The sequence below is a fragment of the Coregonus clupeaformis genome, unplaced genomic scaffold, assembly GCF_020615455.1.
Source record: "Coregonus clupeaformis isolate EN_2021a unplaced genomic scaffold, ASM2061545v1 scaf1443, whole genome shotgun sequence".
Taxonomy (NCBI): domain Eukaryota; kingdom Metazoa; phylum Chordata; class Actinopteri; order Salmoniformes; family Salmonidae; genus Coregonus; species Coregonus clupeaformis.
The window spans coordinates 107501-132500 of NW_025534897.1; the positions used below are offsets into that span (position 1 = coordinate 107501).

The 25000-nt window shown below is 43.8% G+C and overlaps 1 protein-coding gene across 1 annotated transcript in view; it reads right to left on the minus strand.

Annotated features, from left to right (window-relative positions):
* Positions 1-25000, minus strand: part of LOC121553366 (thyrotropin-releasing hormone-degrading ectoenzyme) — a gene marked incomplete at its 5' end in the record, with an annotated part of 75380 nt that overhangs the window by 44907 nt on the left and 5473 nt on the right. Inside the window, 3 exon segments of the mRNA XM_045218219.1 lie at positions 8971-9026; positions 9165-9298; positions 12586-12674. Coding sequence (XP_045074154.1) covers positions 8971-9026; positions 9165-9298; positions 12586-12674 — 279 coding nt within the window.

Below are 25000 nucleotides of genomic sequence, written 5' to 3' on the forward strand. Positions count from 1 at the left end.
GATTCTAAACACTAACACAAGTAGAAGGGGAGGGATTCTAAACACTAACACAAGTAGAAGGGGAGGGATTCTAAACACTAACACAAGTAGAAGGGGAGGGATTCTAAACACTAACACAAGTAGAAGGGGAGGGATTCTAAACACTAACACAAGTAGAAGGAGGGATTCTAAACACTAACACAAGTAGAAGGAGGGATTCTAAACACTAACACAAGTAGAAGGGGAGGGATTCTAAACACTAACACAAGTAGAAGGGGAGGGATTCTAAACACTAACACAAGTAGAAGGGGAGGGATTCTAAACACTAACACAAGTAGAAGGAGGGATTCTAAACACTAACACAAGTAGAAGGGGAGGGATTCTAAACACTAACACAAGTAGAAGGGGAGGGATTCTAAACACTAACACAAGTAGAAGGGGAGGGATTCTAAACACTAACACAAGTAGAAGGGGAGGGATTCTAAACACTAACACAAGTAGAAGGGGAGGGATTCTAAACACTAACACAAGTAGAAGGGGAGGGATTCTAAACACTAACACAAGTAGAAGGGGAGGGATTCTAAACACTAACACAAGTAGAAGGGGAGGGATTCTAAACACTAACACAAGTAGAAGGGGAGGGATTCTAAACACTAACACAAGTAGAAGGGAGGGATTCTAAACACTAACACAAGTAGAAGGGGAGGGATTCTAAACACTAACACAAGTAGAAGGGGAGGGATTCTAAACACTAACACAAGTAGAAGGGGAGGGATTCTAAACACTAACACAAGTAGAAGGGGAGGGATTCTAAACACTAACACAAGTAGAAGGGAGGGATTCTAAACACTAACACAAGTAGAAGGGGAGGGATTCTAAACACTAACACAAGTAGAAGGGGAGGGATTCTAAACACTAACACAAGTAGAAGGGGAGGGATTCTAAACACTAACACAAGTAGAAGGGGAGGGATTCTAAACACTAACACAAGTAGAAGGAGGGATTCTAAACACTAACACAAGTAGAAGGGGAGGGATTCTAAACACTAACACAAGTAGAAGGGGAGGGATTCTAAACACTAACACAAGTAGAAGGGGAGGGATTCTAAACACTAACACAAGTAGAAGGGGAGGGATTCTAAACACTAACACAAGTAGAAGGGGAGGGATTCTAAACACTAACACAAGTAGAAGGAGGGATTCTAAACACTAACACAAGTAGAAGGGGAGGGATTCTAAACACTAACACAAGTAGAAGGGGAGGGATTCTAAACACTAACACAAGTAGAAGGGGAGGGATTCTAAACACTAACACAAGTAGAAGGGGAGGGATTCTAAACACTAACACAAGTAGAAGGGGAGGGATTCTAAACACTAACACAAGTAGAAGGGGAGGGATTCTAAACACTAACACAAGTAGAAGGGGAGGGATTCTAAACACTAACACAAGTAGAAGGGGAGGGATTCTAAACACTAACACAAGTAGAAGGGGAGGGATTCTAAACACTAACACAAGTAGAAGGGGAGGGATTCTAAACACTAACACAAGTAGAAGGGGAGGGATTCTAAACACTAACACAAGTAGAAGGGGAGGGATTCTAAACACTAACACAAGTAGAAGGAGGGATTCTAAACACTAACACAAGTAGAAGGGGAGGGATTCTAAACACTAACACAAGTAGAAGGGGAGGGATTCTAAACACTAACACAAGTAGAAGGGGAGGGATTCTAAACACTAACACAAGTAGAAGGGGAGGGATTCTAAACACTAACACAAGTAGAAGGGAGGGATTCTAAACACTAACACAAGTAGAAGGGGAGGGATTCTAAACACTAACACAAGTAGAAGGGGAGGGATTCTAAACACTAACACAAGTAGAAGGGGAGGGATTCTAAACACTAACACAAGTAGAAGGGGAGGGATTCTAAACACTAACACAAGTAGAAGGGGAGGGATTCTAAACACTAACACAAGTAGAAGGGGAGGGATTCTAAACACTAACACAAGTAGAAGGAGGGATTCTAAACACTAACACAAGTAGAAGGGGAGGGATTCTAAACACTAACACAAGTAGAAGGGGAGGGATTCTAAACACTAACACAAGTAGAAGGGGAGGGATTCTAAACACTAACACAAGTAGAAGGGGAGGGATTCTAAACACTAACACAAGTAGAAGGGAGGGATTCTAAACACTAACACAAGTAGAAGGGGAGGGATTCTAAACACTAACACAAGTAGAAGGAGGGATTCTAAACACTAACACAAGTAGAAGGGGAGGGATTCTAAACACTAACACAAGTAGAAGGGGAGGGATTCTAAACACTAACACAAGTAGAAGGGGAGGGATTCTAAACACTAACACAAGTAGAAGGGGAGGGATTCTAAACACTAACACAAGTAGAAGGGGAGGGATTCTAAACACTAACACAAGTAGAAGGGGAGGGATTCTAAACACTAACACAAGTAGAAGGGGAGGGATTCTAAACACTAACACAAGTAGAAGGAGGGATTCTAAACACTAACACAAGTAGAAGGGGAGGGATTCTAAACACTAACACAAGTAGAAGGGGAGGGATTCTAAACACTAACACAAGTAGAAGGGGAGGGATTCTAAACACTAACACAAGTAGAAGGGGAGGGATTCTAAACACTAACACAAGTAGAAGGAGGGATTCTAAACACTAACACAAGTAGAAGGAGGGATTCTAAACACTAACACAAGTAGAAGGGGAGGGATTCTAAACACTAACACAAGTAGAAGGGGAGGGATTCTAAACACTAACACAAGTAGAAGGGGAGGGATTCTAAACACTAACACAAGTAGAAGGGGAGGGATTCTAAACACTAACACAAGTAGAAGGGGAGGGATTCTAAACACTAACACAAGTAGAAGGGGAGGGATTCTAAACACTAACACAAGTAGAAGGGGAGGGATTCTAAACACTAACACAAGTAGAAGGGGAGGGATTCTAAACACTAACACAAGTAGAAGGGGAGGGATTCTAAACACTAACACAAGTAGAAGGGAGGGATTCTAAACACTAACACAAGTAGAAGGGGAGGGATTCTAAACACTAACACAAGTAGAAGGGGAGGGATTCTAAACACTAACACAAGTAGAAGGGGAGGGATTCTAAACACTAACACAAGTAGAAGGGGAGGGATTCTAAACACTAACACAAGTAGAAGGGGAGGGATTCTAAACACTAACACAAGTAGAAGGGGAGGGATTCTAAACACTAACACAAGTAGAAGGGGAGGGATTCTAAACACTAACACAAGTAGAAGGGGAGGGATTCTAAACACTAACACAAGTAGAAGGGGAGGGATTCTAAACACTAACACAAGTAGAAGGGGAGGGATTCTAAACACTAACACAAGTAGAAGGAGGGATTCTAAACACTAACACAAGTAGAAGGAGGGATTCTAAACACTAACACAAGTAGAAGGGGAGGGATTCTAAACACTAACACAAGTAGAAGGGAGGGATTCTAAACACTAACACAAGTAGAAGGGAGGGATTCTAAACACTAACACAAGTAGAAGGGGAGGGATTCTAAACACTAACACAAGTAGAAGGGGAGGGATTCTAAACACTAACACAAGTAGAAGGGGAGGGATTCTAAACACTAACACAAGTAGAAGGGGAGGGATTCTAAACACTAACACAAGTAGAAGGGGAGGGATTCTAAACACTAACACAAGTAGAAGGGGAGGGATTCTAAACACTAACACAAGTAGAAGGGGAGGGATTCTAAACACTAACACAAGTAGAAGGAGGGATTCTAAACACTAACACAAGTAGAAGGGGAGGGATTCTAAACACTAACACAAGTAGAAGGGGAGGGATTCTAAACACTAACACAAGTAGAAGGGGAGGGATTCTAAACACTAACACAAGTAGAAGGGGAGGGATTCTAAACACTAACACAAGTAGAAGGGGAGGGATTCTAAACACTAACACAAGTAGAAGGGGAGGGATTCTAAACACTAACACAAGTAGAAGGGAGGGATTCTAAACACTAACACAAGTAGAAGGGGAGGGATTCTAAACACTAACACAAGTAGAAGGGGAGGGATTCTAAACACTAACACAAGTAGAAGGGGAGGGATTCTAAACACTAACACAAGTAGAAGGGGAGGGATTCTAAACACTAACACAAGTAGAAGGGGAGGGATTCTAAACACTAACACAAGTAGAAGGGGAGGGATTCTAAACACTAACACAAGTAGAAGGGGAGGGATTCTAAACACTAACACAAGTAGAAGGGGAGGGATTCTAAACACTAACACAAGTAGAAGGAGGGATTCTAAACACTAACACAAGTAGAAGGGGAGGGATTCTAAACACTAACACAAGTAGAAGGGGAGGGATTCTAAACACTAACACAAGTAGAAGGGGAGGGATTCTAAACACTAACACAAGTAGAAGGGAGGGATTCTAAACACTAACACAAGTAGAAGGGGAGGGATTCTAAACACTAACACAAGTAGAAGGGGAGGGATTCTAAACACTAACACAAGTAGAAGGGGAGGGATTCTAAACACTAACACAAGTAGAAGGAGGGATTCTAAACACTAACACAAGTAGAAGGGGAGGGATTCTAAACACTAACACAAGTAGAGGGGAGGGATTCTAAACACTAACACAAGTAGAAGGAGGGATTCTAAACACTAACACAAGTAGAAGGGGAGGGATTCTAAACACTAACACAAGTAGAAGGGGAGGGATTCTAAACACTAACACAAGTAGAAGGGGAGGGATTCTAAACACTAACACAAGTAGAAGGGGAGGGATTCTAAACACTAACACAAGTAGAAGGGGAGGGATTCTAAACACTAACACAAGTAGAAGGGGAGGGATTCTAAACACTAACACAAGTAGAAGGGAGGGATTCTAAACACTAACACAAGTAGAAGGGAGGGATTCTAAACACTAACACAAGTAGAAGGGGAGGGATTCTAAACACTAACACAAGTAGAAGGGGAGGGATTCTAAACACTAACACAAGTAGAAGGGGAGGGATTCTAAACACTAACACAAGTAGAAGGGGAGGGATTCTAAACACTAACACAAGTAGAAGGGGAGGGATTCTAAACACTAACACAAGTAGAAGGGAGGGATTCTAAACACTAACACAAGTAGAAGGGGAGGGATTCTAAACACTAACACAAGTAGAAGGGGGGATTCTAAACACTAACACAAGTAGAAGGGGAGGGATTCTAAACACTAACACAAGTAGAAGGGGAGGGATTCTAAACACTAACACAAGTAGAAGGGGAGGGATTCTAAACACTACACAAGTAGAAGGGGAGGGATTCTAAACACTAACACAAGTAGAAGGGGAGGGATTCTAAACACTAACACAAGTAGAAGGGGAGGGATTCTAAACACTAACACAAGTAGAAGGGAGGGATTCTAAACACTAACACAAGTAGAAGGGGAGGGATTCTAAACACTAACACAAGTAGAAGGGGAGGGATTCTAAACACTAACACAAGTAGAAGGGGAGGGATTCTAAACACTAACACAAGTAGAAGGGGAGGGATTCTAAACACTAACACAAGTAGAAGGGGAGGGATTCTAAACACTAACACAAGTAGAAGGAGGGATTCTAAACACTAACACAAGTAGAAGGGGAGGGATTCTAAACACTAACACAAGTAGAAGGGGAGGGATTCTAAACACTAACACAAGTAGAAGGGGGAGGGATTCTAAACACTAACACAAGTAGAAGGGGAGGGATTCTAAACACTAACACAAGTAGAAGGGGAGGGATTCTAAACACTAACACAAGTAGAAGGGGAGGGATTCTAAACACTAACACAAGTAGAAGGGGAGGGATTCTAAACACTAACACAAGTAGAAGGGAGGGATTCTAAACACTAACACAAGTAGAAGGGGAGGGATTCTAAACACTAACACAAGTAGAAGGGGAGGGATTCTAAACACTAACACAAGTAGAAGGGAGGGATTCTAAACACTAACACAAGTAGAAGGGGAGGGATTCTAAACACTAACACAAGTAGAAGGGAGGGATTCTAAACACTAACACAAGTAGAAGGGGAGGGATTCTAAACACTAACACAAGTAGAAGGGGAGGGATTCTAAACACTAACACAAGTAGAAGGAGGGATTCTAAACACTAACACAAGTAGAAGGGGAGGGATTCTAAACACTAACACAAGTAGAAGGGGAGGGATTCTAAACACTAACACAAGTAGAAGGGGAGGGATTCTAAACACTAACACAAGTAGAAGGGGAGGGATTCTAAACACTAACACAAGTAGAAGGGGAGGGATTCTAAACACTAACACAAGTAGAAGGGGAGGGATTCTAAACACTAACACAAGTAGAAGGGAGGGATTCTAAACACTAACACAAGTAGAAGGGGAGGGATTCTAAACACTAACACAAGTAGAAGGGGAGGGATTCTAAACACTAACACAAGTAGAAGGGGAGGGATTCTAAACACTAACACAAGTAGAAGGGAGGGATTCTAAACACTAACACAAGTAGAAGGGGAGGGATTCTAAACACTAACACAAGTAGAAGGGGAGGGATTCTAAACACTAACACAAGTAGAAGGGGAGGGATTCTAAACACTAACACAAGTAGAAGGGGAGGGATTCTAAACAGTAACACAAGTAGAAGGGGAGGGATTCTAAACACTAACACAAGTAGAAGGGGAGGGATTCTAAACACTAACACAAGTAGAAGGAGAGGGATTCTAAACACTACACAAGTAGAAGGGGAGGGATTCTAAACACTAACACAAGTAGAAGGGGAGGGATTCTAAACACTAACACAAGTAGTAGGGGAGGGATTCTAAACACTAACACAAGTAGAAGGGGAGGGATTCTAAACACTACACAAGTAGAAGGGGAGGGATTCTAAACAGTAAAACAAGTAGAAGGGGAGGGATTCTAAACACTAACACAAGTAGAAGGGGAGGGATTCTAAACACTAACACAAGTAGAATGGGAGGGATTCTAAACACTACAAATGGCTGGTGTTTACACTTTTGCGCCAGACAAATTCAGTCCAGTCAAGAGCAGCTAAAGTATTTGAAATAAATCTAAAGATACAATTTGATCCCAGGTCTGGATTCTAACCATAATGACAGTGCTCCAGAACCAACACTAGATCTGGTTCTTCTCTATCAGTCTGAGTACTGTCATCAGGAGATCCATGACATTACCTAATAACTAGTATCTATCAGACAGTGGAACCACAGCCACTGTGATGCGGAGGTTGAATCCTTATCAATGCCACCGTTTCCAGACACTAAAACACATCATCCTGGAGCTGGGTGTCTTCCCTTTGTTAAAACAGGAGGCTGTGGTTGCGTTTCAAATGGCACCCGTACTCTCTAAACAGTGCACTACTTTTGACCAGGGCCCCGCGTTGCACTAGTAGTGCACTATTTAGGGAGTAGGGGTGCCATTTGAGACGCAACGGTGGATCTGGCTGAACGGGTCTATCATGGCGGTGTGATGAAACGGCGGCACTCAGTGTGGAGCGAGCATCTGAGCGCACGTGCGCCGGGAGCGAGGAGAGACACGGGGAGAGACAGCGGCAGTCAGGATGGATGCCGTGTGCAATATGTTCAAAAGACACGCCGCAGGCAAGCTGTCACCGAGCGATAGGCTTTCTGTTCTGTTAGCTAGCGTGAGGTGTTTCCAGCATCCTGCCCGCCTGGCGTGTCCAATAAATGAATGCCGCAGCGCCTTATAAGCTGTGTAGCCAACCAGGGAATCAGTCACTAAACTATTGTCCCGGGAAAAGACAGAGACAGGCAAATCATTTGTCCACCACTTTGGGCTTGTCACAATCCCACCCAGACATATTTCCTGGTCACAACATTGGTATTTCCTGGTCACAACATTGCCAAATAATAATTCCTGTGAAGGCCTTGGTAGATAGCTCATTACGTTAATGGGGGAGGGGGGTTATACAACTCTATAATAATGGCTGTACTGAGAACAGGCTGAGAAGAGAAGCTGGGATGTGTGATGACATGTGTCCAATCTCTATAACAATGGCTGTACTGAAAACAGTTTAAAATGAGAAGCTGTGATGGCGTGTCTCCAGTCTTTATAATAATGGCTGTACTGAGAACAGTGGTTAGAGGGGAAGCTATGATGACGTGTGAGACTAGATGGTTAACACTGTGTCGGGACTCTGTGTGTTAGAGGCTCCTACTGAGAAAACACAGAGGGAAGGTGTGTTAGAGTCTCCTACTGAGAAAACACAGAGGGAAGGTGGGTTAGAGTCTCCTACTGAGAAAACACAGAGGGAAGGTGTGTTAGAGTCTCCTACTGAGAAAACACAGAGGGAAGGTGGGTTAGAGTCTCCTACTGAGAAAACACAGAGGGAAGGTGTGTTAGAGTCTCCTACTGAGAAAACACAGAGGGAAGGTGGGTTAGAGTCTCCTACTGAGAAAACACAGAGGGAAGGTGTGTTAGAGTCTCCTACTGAGAAAACACAGAGGGAAGGTGTGTTAGAGTCTCCTACTGAGAAAACACAGAGGGAAGGTGTGTTAGAGTCTCCTACTGAGAAAACACAGAGGGAAGGTGGGTTAGAGTCTCCTACTGAGAAAACACAGAGGGAAGGTGTGTTAGAGTCTCCTACTGAGAAAACACAGAGGGAAGGTGGGTTAGAGTCTCCTACTGAGAAAACACAGAGGGAAGGTGTGTTAGAGTCTCCTACTGAGAAAACACAGAGGGAAGGTGTGTTAGAGTCTCCTACTGAGAAAACACAGAGGGAAGGTGTGTTAGAGTCTCCTACTGAGAAAACACAGAGGGAAGGTGGGTTAGAGTCTCCTACTGAGAAAACACAGAGGGAAGGTGGGTTAGAGGCTCCTACTGAGAAAACACAGAGGGAAGGTGTGGTTAGAGTCTCCTACTGAGAAAACACAGATGAGGGAAGCCACTAGGAGAGAACAGAAACCAAACAGAATCCTGTGACGAGGCAGCCATTAAACTCACCTGGCCAGATTGAAGACATCATCGATGAGCCCCGCCCTGTTGCCAACAGAGATAATCTACAGACAGAAAAGAGGAAAGGTGGAACGTTTTTATACATTTTTCTGCATTTACATTTTTATTCAAACCTTCAATGGTCCAGATGAGGAAGTGAAATATGAGGAAGATGAAGATGAGGAAGAGGAAGAGCGTCCTACCTCAGGGTTGGTCATCAGCTGTCCGATGAGGAGCCTCCAGTTGTGGAGGTCGTAGTTCACCCGGAAGTACCCAGTCTGGTTGATGTTGCCTAGCAACCATATGTCCTCGTCTATCCGGCCCACTTTGTGTGTCTCTGTAAACAAATAAACATGGCGAACATGTTTAAAGGTTGACTCTATATATTAACAGACATGTTTAAAGGTTGACTCTATATATTAACAGACATGTTTAAAGGTTGACTCTATATATTAACAGATATGTTTAAAGGTTGACTCTATATATTAACAGACATGTTTAAAGGTTGACTCTATATATTAACAGACATGTTTAAAGGTTGACTCTATATATTAACAGACATGTTTAAAGGTTGACTCTATATATTAACAGACATGTTTAAAGGTTGACTCTATATATTAACAGACATGTTTAAAGGTTGACTCTATATAATAACAGACATGTTTAAAGGTTGACTCTATATATTAACAGACATGTTTAAAGGTTGACTCTATATAATAACAGACATTTAAAGGTTGACTCTATATATTAACAGACATGTTTAAAGGTTGACTCTATACACTAACAGACATGTTTAAAGGTTGACTCTATATATTAACAGACATGTTTAAAGGTTGACTCTATATATTAACAGACATGTTTAAAGGTTGACTCTATATATTAACAGATATGGAAAGTTAAGACGTTCCCTATACAGAGAGCTCTGATCAAAAGTAGTGCACTATATAGAGAATAAGGTGTTTTTGATGGTTATGTGTGATGAAGTGGAAACAACTCTATCTAGTTGTGAACCATCCTGAAGCCCTCTTGTAAATAAACAGAGACCATGGGCCTGGCTGTAGTCTTGCTGTAGAGTGGACGGGCATGCAGCATGTTAATAGTCAATTTATCCCTAGTGTGGATACACACACACACACACACACACACACACACACACACACACACATCGTTTCTCTAAACCTTCTCACTAAACACAGTCTGTCCCTCTGGTCCCATGTGTGCAGACGTGCCAGAGCTGCAAACGCTCGGTGCGGCGAGGCTCAATAACAAACTGAGATAAGTAATGGACCTACTGAGGGATTCAGACTACTGGGGTAGTGTGTGTGTGTGTGTGTGTGTGTGTGTGTGTGTGTGTGTGTGTGTGTGTGTGTGTGTGTGTGTGTGTGTGTGTGTGTGTGTGTGTGTGTGAGAGAGAGCTGATAAGCTTGGCTTCAGATTGCTGACTGCTGGGTGAGAGTGGAGGCTAATTTCCAGTCATCGCTGACGTGCCGTGAAACAAGACATCGAGTAGCAAACCAGCAAACCGCTATCGTCAACCCTACAGTTCAGGCTACATTAATGCCAAGCCAATACTGGTCTCACTTAGCCTTCGTGGCTACTTTGTCGTATTTTGTTCCAGAATCAGTCTTGGAGTAGCCTGGTGAGATGAGCACAGCATTGTGCAGAGCAACAGGAACCATTCTGAGAGGGGTCAAGGGGAGAATGGGGAAGTTAAATGGTGTCGCGCAAGGGGGGAAAGACCTTCGTCAACAAACCTCAATGCAAGTTCCACTCCCCTAAATGTAATCCCTGGAGGGCTGGGTGAACAGCGGTGGGAAATGCTGCTCCTCTCTCTGTCCGCATCCCAAATAGCACCCTATAGGGCTATGGTCAAAAGTAGTCACAATATAGGGAATAGGGTGCGATTTGGGACGCAAGTCAAAGATAGGAGCAGCCAGCCACCGAGATAGGCACACCTGTGATACGGAGCTTAGCCAGAGTGGTTTGTAATTATAGGGAATGACAGGGGACTTGTGGCTCTCGGTGACACAGTAATTCATTGGCACCTAATTCAACCAGTAGCCTCTCATCTGCAGGCTGAACATGTCGTCACGCGCTCCTCTGTTTAATCATGGGACCTGGGTTCACGATGCATGCACACACACACACACACACACACACACACAGGCACGCACACGGACAGAGATGCAAACACTCACGCACACATTAGGACAAAATGGGAGAGGAGAAATGGACGACTGATTTCTTTGCAATGGAACACCAGCTGTAAAATAGCTGTAAAATAGCTGGTGTATGTTGAATATGCAGTGGAAACACTACTGTAAAATAGCTGGTGTATGTTGGATATGCAGTGGAAACACTACTGTAAAATAGCTGGTGTATGTTGGATATGCAGCAGGGACACTACTGTAAAATAGCTGGTGTATGTTGGATATGCAGCAGGGACACTACTGTAAAATAGCTGGTGTATGTTGGATATGCAGCAGGAACACTACTGTAAAATAGCTGGTGTATGTGGGATATGCAGCAGGGACACTACTGTAAAATAGCTGGTGTATGTGGGATATGCAGCAGGGACACTACTGTAAAATAGCTGGTGTATGTTGGATATGCAGCAGGAACACTACTGTAAAATAGCTGATGTATGTTGGATATGCAGCAGGGACACTACTGTAAAATAGCTGGTGTATGTTGGATATGCAGCAGGAACACTACTGTAAAATAGCTGGTGTATGTTGGATATGCAGCAGGGACACTACTGTAAAATAGCTGATGTATGTTGGATATGCAGCAGTATGATGGAGAAGATAGTATTACTTGACCTGTCTCCTCTTTCCCTTTAAGACGTTGACAGTGAAAGGAGATACTTCCAGTGGTTACTATGGTTGTGGTGATACTTCCAGTGGTTACTATGGTTGTGCTGATACCTCCAGTGGTTACTATGGTTATGGTGATACCTCCGGTGGTTACTATGGTTGTGGTGATACCTCCGGTGGTTACTATGGTTGTGGTGATACCTCCGGTGGTTACTATGGTTATGGTGATACCTCCGGTGGTTACTATGGTTGTGCTGATACCTCCGGTGGTTACTATGGTTATGGTGATACCTCCGGTGGTTACTATGGTTATGGTGATACCTCCGGTGGTTACTATGGTTGTGCTGATACCTCCGGTGGTTACTATGGTTATGGTGATACCTCCAGTGGTTACTATGGTTATGGTGATACCTCCGGTGGTTACTATGGTTGTGCTGATACCTCCAGTGGTTACTATGGTTGTGGTGATACCTCCAGTGGTTACTATGGTTGTACTGATACCTCCGGTGGTTACTCTGGTTGTGGTGATACCTCCGGTGGTTACTATGGTTATGGTGATACCTCCGGTGGTGACTATGGTTGTGCTGATACCTCCGGTGGTTACTATGGTTATGGTGATACCTCCGGTGGTTACTATGGTTATGGTGATACCTCCGGTGGTGACTATGGTTGTGCTGATACCTCCGGTGGTTACTATGGTTATGGTGATACCTCCGGTGGTTACTATGGTTGTGCTGATACCTCCGGTGGTTACTATGGTTATGGTGTGGATGAGAGTAGATATGGATGTAAGGCAGTTAGAAGGTACCTGTTTTATTGGAGATCCAGAGGATGACTTCTGATGATTTGTAAGTTGAATTCCCCACTGCTAAAGTTAGAGGAATCTGCCACTGTAGACTAGAGGGGAGAGGGGGGAGAGAGAGAGAGAGAGCGAGAGAGAGAGAGCGAGAGAGAGAGAGAGAGAGAGAGAGAGAGAGAGAGAGAGAGAGAGAGAGAGAGAGAGAGAGAGAGAGAGAGAGAGGGACAGAGAGAGGGAGAGAGAGTGGGGAGAGATGTTTTAAACCAGTTTAAAAGAAGACCATTTGCTAAATTTCAGCTCGCTCTATTAAAGTGGTAGATCAGATAAAGTGATACGTTGCCAAGCAGAATAATAATGAAACCACCCTGACTCCTCTCTCTCTCTCTCTCTCTCTATCTCTCTCTCTCTCTCTCTCTCTCACCCCCTCTCTCTCCCTCCGCTCAATTTGCTCAATCTAAAGGGGCTGTGACACCTCGTTCAATTTGGAACAATCTGTTCATTCTCTCCTCTATCTCGGATGCTGGGGTAACTAAGGTAGATTAGACATATAAAATGACTGTTAACTAAGGACTGGCTGGCCTCCAAAATAGCACCCTATTCCCTATTAGGATTTCAGACCCATGGTAGGTTACATTAGAGTTTCAGTCCCATGGTAGGTTACATTAGGGTTTCAGACCCATGGTAGGTTACATTAGGGTTTCAGACCCATGACAGGTTACATTAGGTTTCAGACCCATGGTAGGTTACATTAGGGTTTCAGACACATGACAGGTTACATTAGGGTTTCAGACCCATGGTAGGTTACATTAGGGTTTCAGACCCATGGTAGGTTACATTAGGGTTTCAGACCCAAGGTAGGTTACAAAAGGGTTTCAGACCCATGGCAGGTTACATTATGTTTCAGACCCATGACAGGTTACATTAGGTTTCAGACCCATGATAAGTTACATTAGGGTTTCAGACCCATGGTAGGTTACATTAGGGTTTCAGACCAATGACAGCTTACATTAGGGTTTCAGACACATGGTAGGTTACATTAGGGTTTCAGACCCATGGTAAGTTAAATTAGGGTTTCAGACCCATGGTAGGTTACATTAGGGTTTCAGACCCATGGCAGGTTACATTAGGGTTTCAGACCCATGGTAGGTTACATTAGGGTTTCAGACCCATGGTAGGTTACATTAGGGTTTCAGACCCATGGTAGGTTACATTAGGGTTTCAGACCCATGGTAGGTTACATTAGGCTTTCATACCCATGCCAGGTTACATTAGGGTTTCAGACCCATGGTAGGTTACATTAGGGTTTCAGACCCATGGTAGGTTACATTAGGGTTTCAGACCCATGGCAGGTTACATCAGGGTTTCAGACCCATGGTAGGTTACATTAGGGTTTCAGACCCATGATAGGTTACATTAGGAGGGTTTTAGACCCATGGTAGGTTACATTAGGGTTTCAGACCCATGACAGGTTACATTAGGGTTTCAGACCCATGGCAGGTTACATTAGGGTTTCAGACCCATGGCAGGTTACATTAGGGTTTCAGACCCATGGTAGGTTACATTAGGGTTTCAGACCCATGGTAGGTTACATTATGGTTTCAGACCCATGACAGGTTACATTAGGGTTTCAGACCCATGACAGGTTACATTAGGGTTTCAGACCCCCCCCCCACAACAAACAAATAGCCACAACAAATTGACATTCGTAACATATCATACATTTGCAAATTCGTAACATATTGTACGAATTGTAATTCGTAACATATCATACCAATCCACAAATTAATACATACCATACGAAACGTAACATATCAGTGTCGGATTTACAGAATAATACGAAATGCTCTTAGACCAGGTTGGTGAATGAGACTGAGTCTGTCACGCCACAGAATGAGTACTGTAGCCCTAATACCAACATGTAGTTAACCTAATATCAAACCTAACCCCAAACCTAGACCTAATACCAACATGTAGTTAACCTAATATCAAACCTAACCCCAAACCTAGACCTAACACCAACATGTAGTTAACCTAATATCAAACCTAACCCCAAACCTAGACCTAATACCAACATTTAGAGAAGCAACAATCCTGCATTTCATACCCAGTGAGGATTAAATCATTAGAATTAATATGTAGGGTTCCATATTCCATAACCAGACACAGAGTTGGTGATGATGTCATAGAAATATTGTATAAAAACATTTAAAATGTGGGTGAATAATTGGTGGGGAAACTGTGAATAAAATGACATAACAGTGTTTATGGCGAGCATAGAGAGTGTTTTACAAGGCAAACACACATTTATCTGGGGCAAAGCCTCCTTTTCTCTTGAAGCAACATATTTCCAATACAAAGCAACGTTAGAGGAAGGACTAAGTACTGTGCTCCAGGCCTGTTCATTCCCTCTGATTACCGTATGGTTAACCAGGAGGGACAATCCTCTGATTACTGTATGGTTAACCAGGAGGAATAATCCTCTGATTACTGTATGATTAACCAGGAGGAACTATCCTCTGATTACTGTATGGTTAACCAGGAGGAACTATCCTCTGATTACTGTATGGTTAACCAGGAGGAACAATCCTCTGATTACCGTATGATTAACCAGGAGGAACAATCCTCTGATTACTGTATGGTTAACCAGGAGGAACAATCCTCTGATTACTGTATGGTTAACCAGGAGGCACAATCCTCTGATTACCTTATGGTTAACCAGGAGGACCAATCCTCTGATTACCTTATGGTTAACCAGGAGGAACTATCCCCTGATTACTGTATGGTTAACCAGGAGGAACAATCCTCTGAATACCTTATGGTTAACCAGGAGGAACTATCCTCTGATTACCTTATGGTTAACCAGGAGGAACTATCCTCTGATTACTGTATGGTTAACCAGGAGGAACTATCCTCTGATTACCTTATGGTTAACCAGGAGGAACTATCCTCTGATTACCTTATGGTTAACCAGGAGGAACTATCCTCTGATTACTGTATGGTTAACCAGGAGGAACTATCCTCTGATTACCTTATGGTTAACCAGGAGGAACTATCCTCTGATTACTGTATGGTTAACCAGGAGGAACTATCCTCTGATTACCTTATGGTTAACCAGGAGGAACTATCCTCTGATTACCTTATGGTTAACCAGGAGGACCAATCCTCTGATTACCTTATGGTTAACCAGGAGGACCAATCCTCTGATTACTGTATGGTTAACCAGGAGGAATAATCCTCTGATTACCTTATGGTTAACCAGGAGGGACAATCCTCTGATTACATTATGGTTAACCAGGAGGACCAATCCTCTGATTACCTTATGGTTAACCAGGAGGGACAATCTTCTGATTACCTTATGGTTAACCAGGAGGAACTATCCTCTGATTACCTTATGGTTAACCAGGAGGACCAATCCTCTGATTACCTTATGGTTAACCAGGAGGAACTATCCTCTGATTACCTTATGGTTAACCAGGAGGAACTATCCTCAAGCAGCTAGCTGATTCCATAACAGAAAAACATGCGTTCCCAGTGGAGTTAAGCTGAGAGTTATTAGTGCATGCTGAACAGGAACAGCAGTGTGTCAGAGAGAGAGAGGAGTCAAGCTTTAGTTAACTGTTTAAGCTGTGACCAAATGACTGGTAATTGTGGCTCTTTGACAAGATCCAGTTGGAGACTCAGCCTGTACTAAACTACCTCCTTTGACCAAACTGCTGTGTAGTTAACTGTGATCCTGTTTGTCTGGTCTGGTCTGCTGGTCTGGTCTGGTCTGGTCTGGTCTGGTCTGTCCCTTTGGTCTGGTCTGGTCTGGTCTGGTCTGGTCTGGTCTGGTCTCTCTGGTCTGTCCCTCTGGTCTGGTCTTATCTGGTCTGTCCCTCTGGTCTGGTCTGTCCCTCTGGTCTGTCCCTCTGGTCTGGTCTTATCTGGTCTGTCCCTCTGGTCTGGTCTGCTCTGGTCTGGTCTGGTCTGGTCTGTCCTTCTGGTCTATCCTTCTTGCCTAATGAAATACACCCTGCTGCTTCATGAAATAAATTCAGACTCCTCTTCAGTCAAAAGCCTTTGACCGTCTCTATCTCCTCTCCCTCTCTTAATTCACCCTGGCCTTATCTTACTTTTCAGAACCCAGTTTTTCTCTTTTCTCCCCTATTCTCTCTCTCTCGCTCGCTGTCTCTGTCTCTCTTTCTATATATCTCTCTCTCTCTCTCTCTCTCTCTCTCTCTCTCTCTCTCTCTCTGTCTCTCTCTCTCGCTGTCTCTCTCTCTATATGTCTCTCTCGCTCTCTCTCTCTCGCTCGCTGGCTCACTCTGTCTCTCTTTCTCTCTCTGTCTTTCTCTCTCTCTCGCTCGCTGTCTCTCTTTCTATATGTCTCTCTCTCTCTCTCTCTCTCTCTCTCTCTCTCTCTCTCTCTCTGTCTCTCTCTCTCTCTCTGTCTCTCTCTCTCTCTGTCTGTCTCTCTCTGTCTCTCTATCTCTCTCTCTGTCTCTCTCTCTCGCTGTCTCTCTCTCTCTCTCTCTCTCTCTCTCTCTCTCTCTCTCTCTCTCTCTCTCTCTCTCTCTCTCTCTCTCTCTCTCTCTCTCTCTCTCTCTCTCTCTCTCTCTCTCTCTCTCTCTCTCTCTCTCTCTCTCTCTCTCTTTCTGTCTCTCTGTCTCTCTGTCTCCTCAGGATCGATGTTGCGTCACTATGAGTGGATGCATCATGTCTCTATCATCACCCCCTAGATGGGTCCATCGATCTGGCTGGGCGGCCGGGGCGGCTGAGAGTGCCACTTCCCTGGAGGGTCTGACTTGGCCAGACCAGGCTGGGGTGTGCATCCCAAATGGCACTATTTTCCCTTTACAGTGCACTACTTTTGACCAGGGCCCATTATTCCCTTTATAGTGCACTATTTTTGATCAGAGCCCTATGGGGAACAAGGTGCTATTTGGAACGCGTCCTGGGGTGTCCTGGGGCAGGGCGAGGTGGGCAGCCTGGCTCCTCTTGGGTCAGTGGTGCAATATGAAGCGTAATGAGGTGTGAGGTTGCCGGGGGGACCAGGGACAGATGATAAGCTCCAGGAGAGGTCCATCTCAGTCTCTATCTCTCTCTCTCTCTCTTTCTCTCTCTCTCTCTCTCTCTCTCTCTCTCTCTCTCTCTCTCTCTCTCTCTCTCTCTCTCTATCTCTCTTTCTCTCTCTATCTTTCTCTCTCTCTCTCTCTTTCTCTCTTTCTCTTTCTCTCTCTCTTTCTTTCTCTCTCTCTTAATCTTGATCTCTTGATATCTCCCCCTTTCTTTCTCTCCATCTTTATGTACCGCTCTCTCTATTTGTCCACCCTCTCTCTCTCTCTCTCTCTCTCTCTCTCTCTCTCTCTCTCTCTCTCTCTCTCTCTCTCTCTCTCTCTCTCTCTCTCTCTCTCTCTCTCTCTCTCTCTCTTCTCTCCTTTTCTCCCTCCCTCTCGCTAAGATGGCTTTATTTCCTTATAGCTTCAGAGACACACTTGGGGCTGAGGCTTGATATGGTCCTTAATCAAACAGTGTGTGTCCAAGTAACAGTGTAACAGGACCTCGGAGGAGCACTAACATTTATTGATCAAATATATTTTATTTCCTAAAAAAACTATAAAAAAGAAAACCATACAGCAACCCCTGCATGGATACCATAATCCATTCTGTTTGCATTATAAAAGTGTATCGATGGAGTCTATCAAACTGGCAGGTAGGTGCAGTAGTGATGTGGGTTCATAATATATTTAGTGGATTTTGTTGTTATATCATTTCACTCTGCGGTATTCACTTGATGTCCAATTTCACACAGAATACTTAAATACCACCATGAGTTACAACATAATACTTCAATACTACCTTTATAACAGAATACTTCAATACTAGCTTTATAACATAATACTTCAATACTACCTTTATAACAGAATACTTCAATACTACCTTTATAACAGAATACTTCAATACTACCTTTATAACAGAATACTTCAATACTACCTTTATAACAGAATACTTCAATACTACCTTTATAACAGAATACTTCAATACTACCTTTATAACAGAATACTTCAATACTACCTTTATAACAGAATACTTCAATACTACCTTGAGTTATAAATAATATTTTTCCCCAGCCTACTCGTAGTCGTAGTGATTATTGAGCAGAAACAACAACAGCAACGATCCAGAAATTGGATCAAGCAGTCGATTCATCGAGTTCCAAATTCTGGAATACAACAGCAAAACAGACCCAAAACTACCCTCCTCCTAATTCTAATGCAATCCCTAATCACCCTCCCTCGCCTGTGAGGCAAAAAAAACCAAAAACAATCAGGTGTTGTTGATTTTTACCCTGCTCAATCACCACACAGTATCGTTGCGATTAATTTCTAAGAGCTCAAGTCAACTATACATCCATAACCACCCCATGATGCCCCTCTGACAACCTCCCAGACTCCTAGTCAGAATCCCAGACACAATAAACACCCAATGGGCCCTGGTCTAAAGTAGTGCACTATATAGGGAATAGGGTGCCATTTGGGCACAGCTTCAGGTTAGATGTTCTGGAAACACCCGGGGGGGGGAGTAGAAGGTAATTAGCAGGAGTAATTGCAACGCCCCTGTAATTAGTCACGCATCACAGTTCTCTGCAGGTGACCAGGAAATCAATTTAGTGCCTTCAACCACTAATTTCATTTAGTGTCTTATTTTCTCCATGACTGGCGTCGGACGTGGGGACATTCATGTTGTTTTCTCCATGAATGGCGTCAGGCCGTGCGGATAGCGGCTTAGCGCAGTTTACATCTATTTTTGTTGCCATGGCGCAGAGAGAAAACGTGCAGTTTTATAGCTAATCTCATGCTATTGTAAACATTTTGCCATGAGGCTGAGAGAAAATGTTGCTGTTTTAGAGCTAATTTCCTGCTATTTTTACACATTTTGCTATTAAACTGAGAGAAAATGTATCAGTTTTAAAGATAATTTCCTGTAATTCTGAACAATTTTTCATGGCTTATGACGCGTTAATATACTATATATATATTTTTTAGGGGGGGGTAGTTCATGATGAAACCCTAATATGAAACACCAATGGTATTCACTAAGTTGATGGTTTATATTTAAGATACTGTTTTACAGCTTTGTCATTCTATTTTGTTATTTGAAAATCATCTTATTTGATTATTTTATATATTTGACATGTGATAAGGCCACACAGAGGCTGGTTGTCCCACCTAGCTATCTTAAGACGAATGCACTAACTGTAAGCCGCTCTGGATAAGAGCATCTGCTAAATGACTAAAATGTAAAATGTAAAATTGGGGTCTTTCAAGAGCGACAGACTTGACTTTTGAAAGAACAGATCCTCTATCGCTTGGGGAAAATGAAGGAAAGAAGCAGATAAATTGTGGATGTGGATGGAGTGGGTCAGAACCTCAACCATCATCCACTCCACTTGACTGTCTAAGAGAAGCTACTACCCTGCTGGCCTGGCGTGCATAGAGCCTGTTCAATGTTTCATGTGTTGTGGAGCGGGGTAGCTATTATTATTTATTTCTGGTAAGTCTCTAGTCTAGAGCACGACCAGGAAACCCCAAAGGCCTGTACCGTCTGTCTGTAGTACCACCCCCCTCTCTCTTCACTCTCTCTCTCTCTCTCTCTCTCTCTCTCTCTCTCTCTCTCTCTCTCTCTCTCTCTCTCTCCCTCTCTCTGTCCTCTCTCTCTCTCTCTCTCTCTCTCTCTCTCTCTCTCTCCATCTCTCTCTCTCTCTCTCTCTCTCTCTCTCTCTCTCTCTCTCTCTCTCTCTCTCTCTCTCCCTTGCTATCTTTTCTCTCTCCCTCTCTCTCTCCCGCTCCCTCTCCCTCTCTCTCTCTCCCTCTCTCCCTTTCTCCATCTCTCTCTCCCGCTCCCTCTATCCCTCTCTCTCTCTCTCTCTCTCTCTCTCTCCCTCTCTCTGTCCCTCTCTCTGTCCCTCTCTCTGTCCCTCTCTCTCTCTCTCTCTCTCTCTCTCTCTATCTCCATCTCTCTCTCTCTCTCTCTCTCTCTCTCTCTCTCTCTCTCTCTCTCTCTCTCCCTTGCTATCTTTTCTCTCTCCCTCTCTCTCTCCCGCTCCCTCTCCCTCTCTCTCTCTCCCTCTCTCCCTTTCTCCATCTCTCTCTCCCGCTCCCTCTCTCTCCCTCTCTACGGTCTCTCCCTCTCTCCCTCTCTCCATCTCTCTCTCCCTCTCTCCCTCTCTCCCTTTCTCCATCTCTCTCTCCCGCTCCCTCTATCCCTCTCTCTCCCTGTCTCTCTCTACCTAGCTGGCCTGCCTTTAATCAACAATAGAAGGGGCTGGTAGAGATACATTGTTGTTTATCCTCCCACAGCCTTGTGCTTCTTATCATTCAGGACTGTTGATTGCTGGAGCAGAATAATCCAAGCTCAACTGTAATGTCATGCAAATAGATGCACACATGTTTGAATGTATGAAAGATGCCTGCACCGGGCCTCATCACACCAAGTGGAGCATCGGGCCTCATCACACCAAGTGGAGCATCGGGCCTCATCACACCAAGTGGAGCATCAGGCCTCATCACACCAAGTGGAGCATCGGGCCTCATCGCACCAAGTGGAGCATCAGGCCTCATCACACCAAGACAAGCATCAGGACTCATCACATCAAGTGGAGCATCAGGCCTCATCACACCAAGTGGATAATCAGGCCTCATCACACCAAGTGGAGCATCAGGCCTCATCACACCAAGTGGAGCATCAGGCCTCATCACACCAAGTGGAGCATCAGGCCTCATCGCACCAAGTGGAGCATCGGGCCTCATCACACCAAGTGGAGCATCAGGCCTCATCACACCAAGTGGAGCATCAGGCCTCATCGCACCAAGTGGAGCATCGGGCCTCATCACACCAAGTGGAGCATCGGGCCTCATCACATCAAGTGGAGCATCAGGCCTCATCACACCAAGTGGATCATCGGGCCTCATCGCACCAAGTGGAGCATCAGGCCTCATCACACCAAGTGGAGCATCAGGCCTCATCACACCAAGTGGAGCATCAGGCCTCATCACACCAAGTGGAGCATCAGGTCTCATCACACCAAGTGGAGCATCAGGTCATATGGATGTCTGAGGATGCCATTGTATTGCCAACATACCAAGATATGCTGCCATTGTATTGCCAACATACCAAGATATGCTGCCATTGTATTGCCAACATACCAAGATATGCTGCCATTGTATTGCCAACATACCAAGATATGCTGCCATTGTATTGCCAACATACCAAGATATGCTGCCATTGTATTGCCAACATACCAAGATATGCTGCCATTGTATTGCCAACATACCAAGATATGCTGCCATTGTATTGCCAACATACCAAGATATGCTGACAGTCTTCCTACCATATAGAGAGTGATGGATATATCCCTCCTGCCTACCTTGACCTAATATCATATAACAGAACTTCACAAGTTGCTGGGGTTGCAACTCCACTACTACGACATCCACTTCAACCCCAGTGGTCTGACTGGAGTTTCTAAAGGAGGTCATTTATAGATCAAAGAGTACAGTATATACTGTCTCTCTCTCTCTCTCTCTCTCTCTCTCTCTCTCTCTCTCTCTCTCTCTCTCTCTCTCTCTCTCTCTCTCTCTCTCTCTCTCTCTCTCTCTCTCTCTCTCTCTCTCTCTCTCTCTCTCTCTCTCTCTCTCTCTCTCTCTCTCTCTCTCTCTCTCTCTCTCTCTCTCTCTCTCTCTCTCTCTCTCTCTCTCTCTCTCTCTCTCTCTCTCTCTCTCTCTCTCTCTCTCTCTCTCTCTCTCTCTCTCTCTCTCTCTCTCTCTCTCTCTCTCTCTCTCTCTCTCTCTCTCTCTCTCTCTCTCTCTCTCTCTCTCTCTCTCTCTCTCTCTCTCTCTCTCTCTCTCTCTCTCTCTCTCTCTCTCTCTCTCTCTCTCTCTCTCTCTCTCTCTCTCTCTCTCTCTCTCTCTCTCTCTCTCTCTCTCTCTCTCTCTCTCTCTCTCTCTCTCTCTCTCTCTCTCTCTCTCTCTCTCTCTCTCTCTCTCTCTCCCTCTCTCTCTCCCTCTCTCTCTCTCTCTCTCTCTCTCTCTCTCTCTCTCTCTCTCTCTCTCTCTCTCTCTCTCTCTCTCTCTCTCTCTCCTCTCTCTCCCTCTCTCTCTCTCTCTCTCTCTCTCTCTCTCTCTCTCTCTCTCTCTCTCTCTCTCTCTCTCTCTCTCTCTCTCTCTCTCTCTCTCTCTCTCCCTCTCTCGCTCTCTCTCTCTCTCTCTCTCCCTCTCTCTCTCTCTCTCTCTCTCTCTCTCTCTCTACCTTTCTCTCACACAATCCCTTCTGACACTGTTCCTTTGTATGGCTGAGGTCCTAGAGCAGCTATAATGTACAGTGCATTTGGAAAATATTCAGACCCCATTACTTTTTCCACATTGTTACGTTACAGCCTTATTCTAAAACGGATTAAATAAAAAAAAATATTCATCAATCTACACACAATAACCCATAATGACAAAGCAAAAACGGTTTTTTTGAAATGTTTTCAAATGTATTAAATTGAAAAAACAGAAATACCTTATTTACATACAGTTGAAGTCGGAAGTTTACATACACCTTAGTCAAATACATTTAAACTCAGATTTTCACAATTCCTGACATTTAATCCTAGTAAATGTTCCCTGTCTTAGGTCAGTTAGGATCACCACTTTATTTTAAGAATGTGAAATGTCAGAATAATAGTAGAGAGAATGATTTCTTTCAGCTTTTATTTCTTTCATCACATTCCCAGTGGGTCAGAAGTTTACATACACTCAATTAGTGTTTGGTAGCATTGCCTTTAAATTATTTAAATTGGGTCAAACGTTTGGGCAGCCTTCCACAAGCTTCCCACAATAAGTTGGGTGAATTTTGGCCCATTCTTCCTGACAGAGCTGGTGTAACTGAGTCAGGTTTGTAGGCCTCCTTGCTCGCACACACTTTTTCAGTTCTGCCCACACATTTTCTATAGGATTGAGGTCAGGGCTTTGTGATGGCCACTCCAATACCTTGACTTTGTTGCCCTTAAGCCATTTTGCCACAACTTTGGAAGTATGCTTGGGGTCATTGTCCATTTGGAAGACCCATTTGCGACCAAGCTTTAACCTCCTGACTGGTCTTGAGATGTTGCTTCAATATATCCACATCATTTTCCTTCCTCATGATGCCATCTATTTTGTGAAGTGCACCAGTCCCTCCTGCAGCAAAGCACCCCCACAGCATGATGCTGCCACCCCTGTGCTTCACGGTTGGGATGGTGTTCTTCGGCTTGCAAGTTACCCCCTTTTTCCTCCAAACATAACGATGGTCATTATGGCCAAACAGTTCTATTTTTGTTTCATCAGACCAGAGGACATTTCTCCAAAAAGTACGATCTTTGTCCCCATGTGCAGTTGCAAACCGTAGTCTGGCTTTTTTTTGGCGGTTTTGGAGCAGTGGCTTCTTCCTTGCTGAGCGGCCTTTCAGGTTATGTCGATATAGGACTTGTTTTACTGTGGATATAGATACTGTTGTACCTGTTTCCTCCAGCATCTTCACAATGTCCTTTGCTGTTGTTCTGGGATTGATTTGCACTTTTCGCACCAAAGTACGTTCATCTCTAGGAGACAAAACACATCTCCTTCCTGAGCAGTATGATGGCTGCGTGGTCCCATGTTGTTTACACTTGCGTACTATTGTTTGTACAGATGAACGTGGTACCTTCAGGCGTTTGGAAATAGCTCCCAAGGATAAACCAGACTTGTGGAGGTCTACAACTTTATTTCTGAGGTCTTGACTGATTTCTTTTGATTTTCCCATGATGTCAAGCAAAGAGGCATTGAGTTTGAAGGTAGGCCTTGAAATACATCCACAGGTACACCTCCAATTGACTCAAATTATGTCAATTAGCCTGTCAGAAGCTTCTAAAGCCATGACATCATTTTCTGGAATTTTCCAAGCTGTTTAAAGGCACAGTCAACTTAGTGTATGTAAACTTCTGACCCACTGGAATTGTGATACAGTGAATTATAAGTGAAATAATCTGTCTGTAAACAATTGTTGGGAAAATTACTTGTGTCATGCACAAAGTAGATGTCCTAACCGACTTGCAAAAACAATAGTTTGTTAACAAGAAATTTGTGGAGTGGTTGAAAAATGAGTTTTAATGACGCCAACCTAAGTGTATGTAAACTTCCGACTTCAACTGTAAGTATTCAGACCCTAGACTCAAAATTGAGCTCAGGTGCATCCTGTTTCCATTGATCATCCTTGAGATGTTTCTACAACTTGATTGGAGTCCACCTGTGGTAAATTCAATTGATTGGACATGATTTGGAAAGGCACACACCTGTCCATATAAGGTCCCACAGTTGACAGTGCATGTCAGAGCAGAAACCAAGCCATGAGGTTGAAGGAATTGTCCGTAGAGCTCTGAGATAGG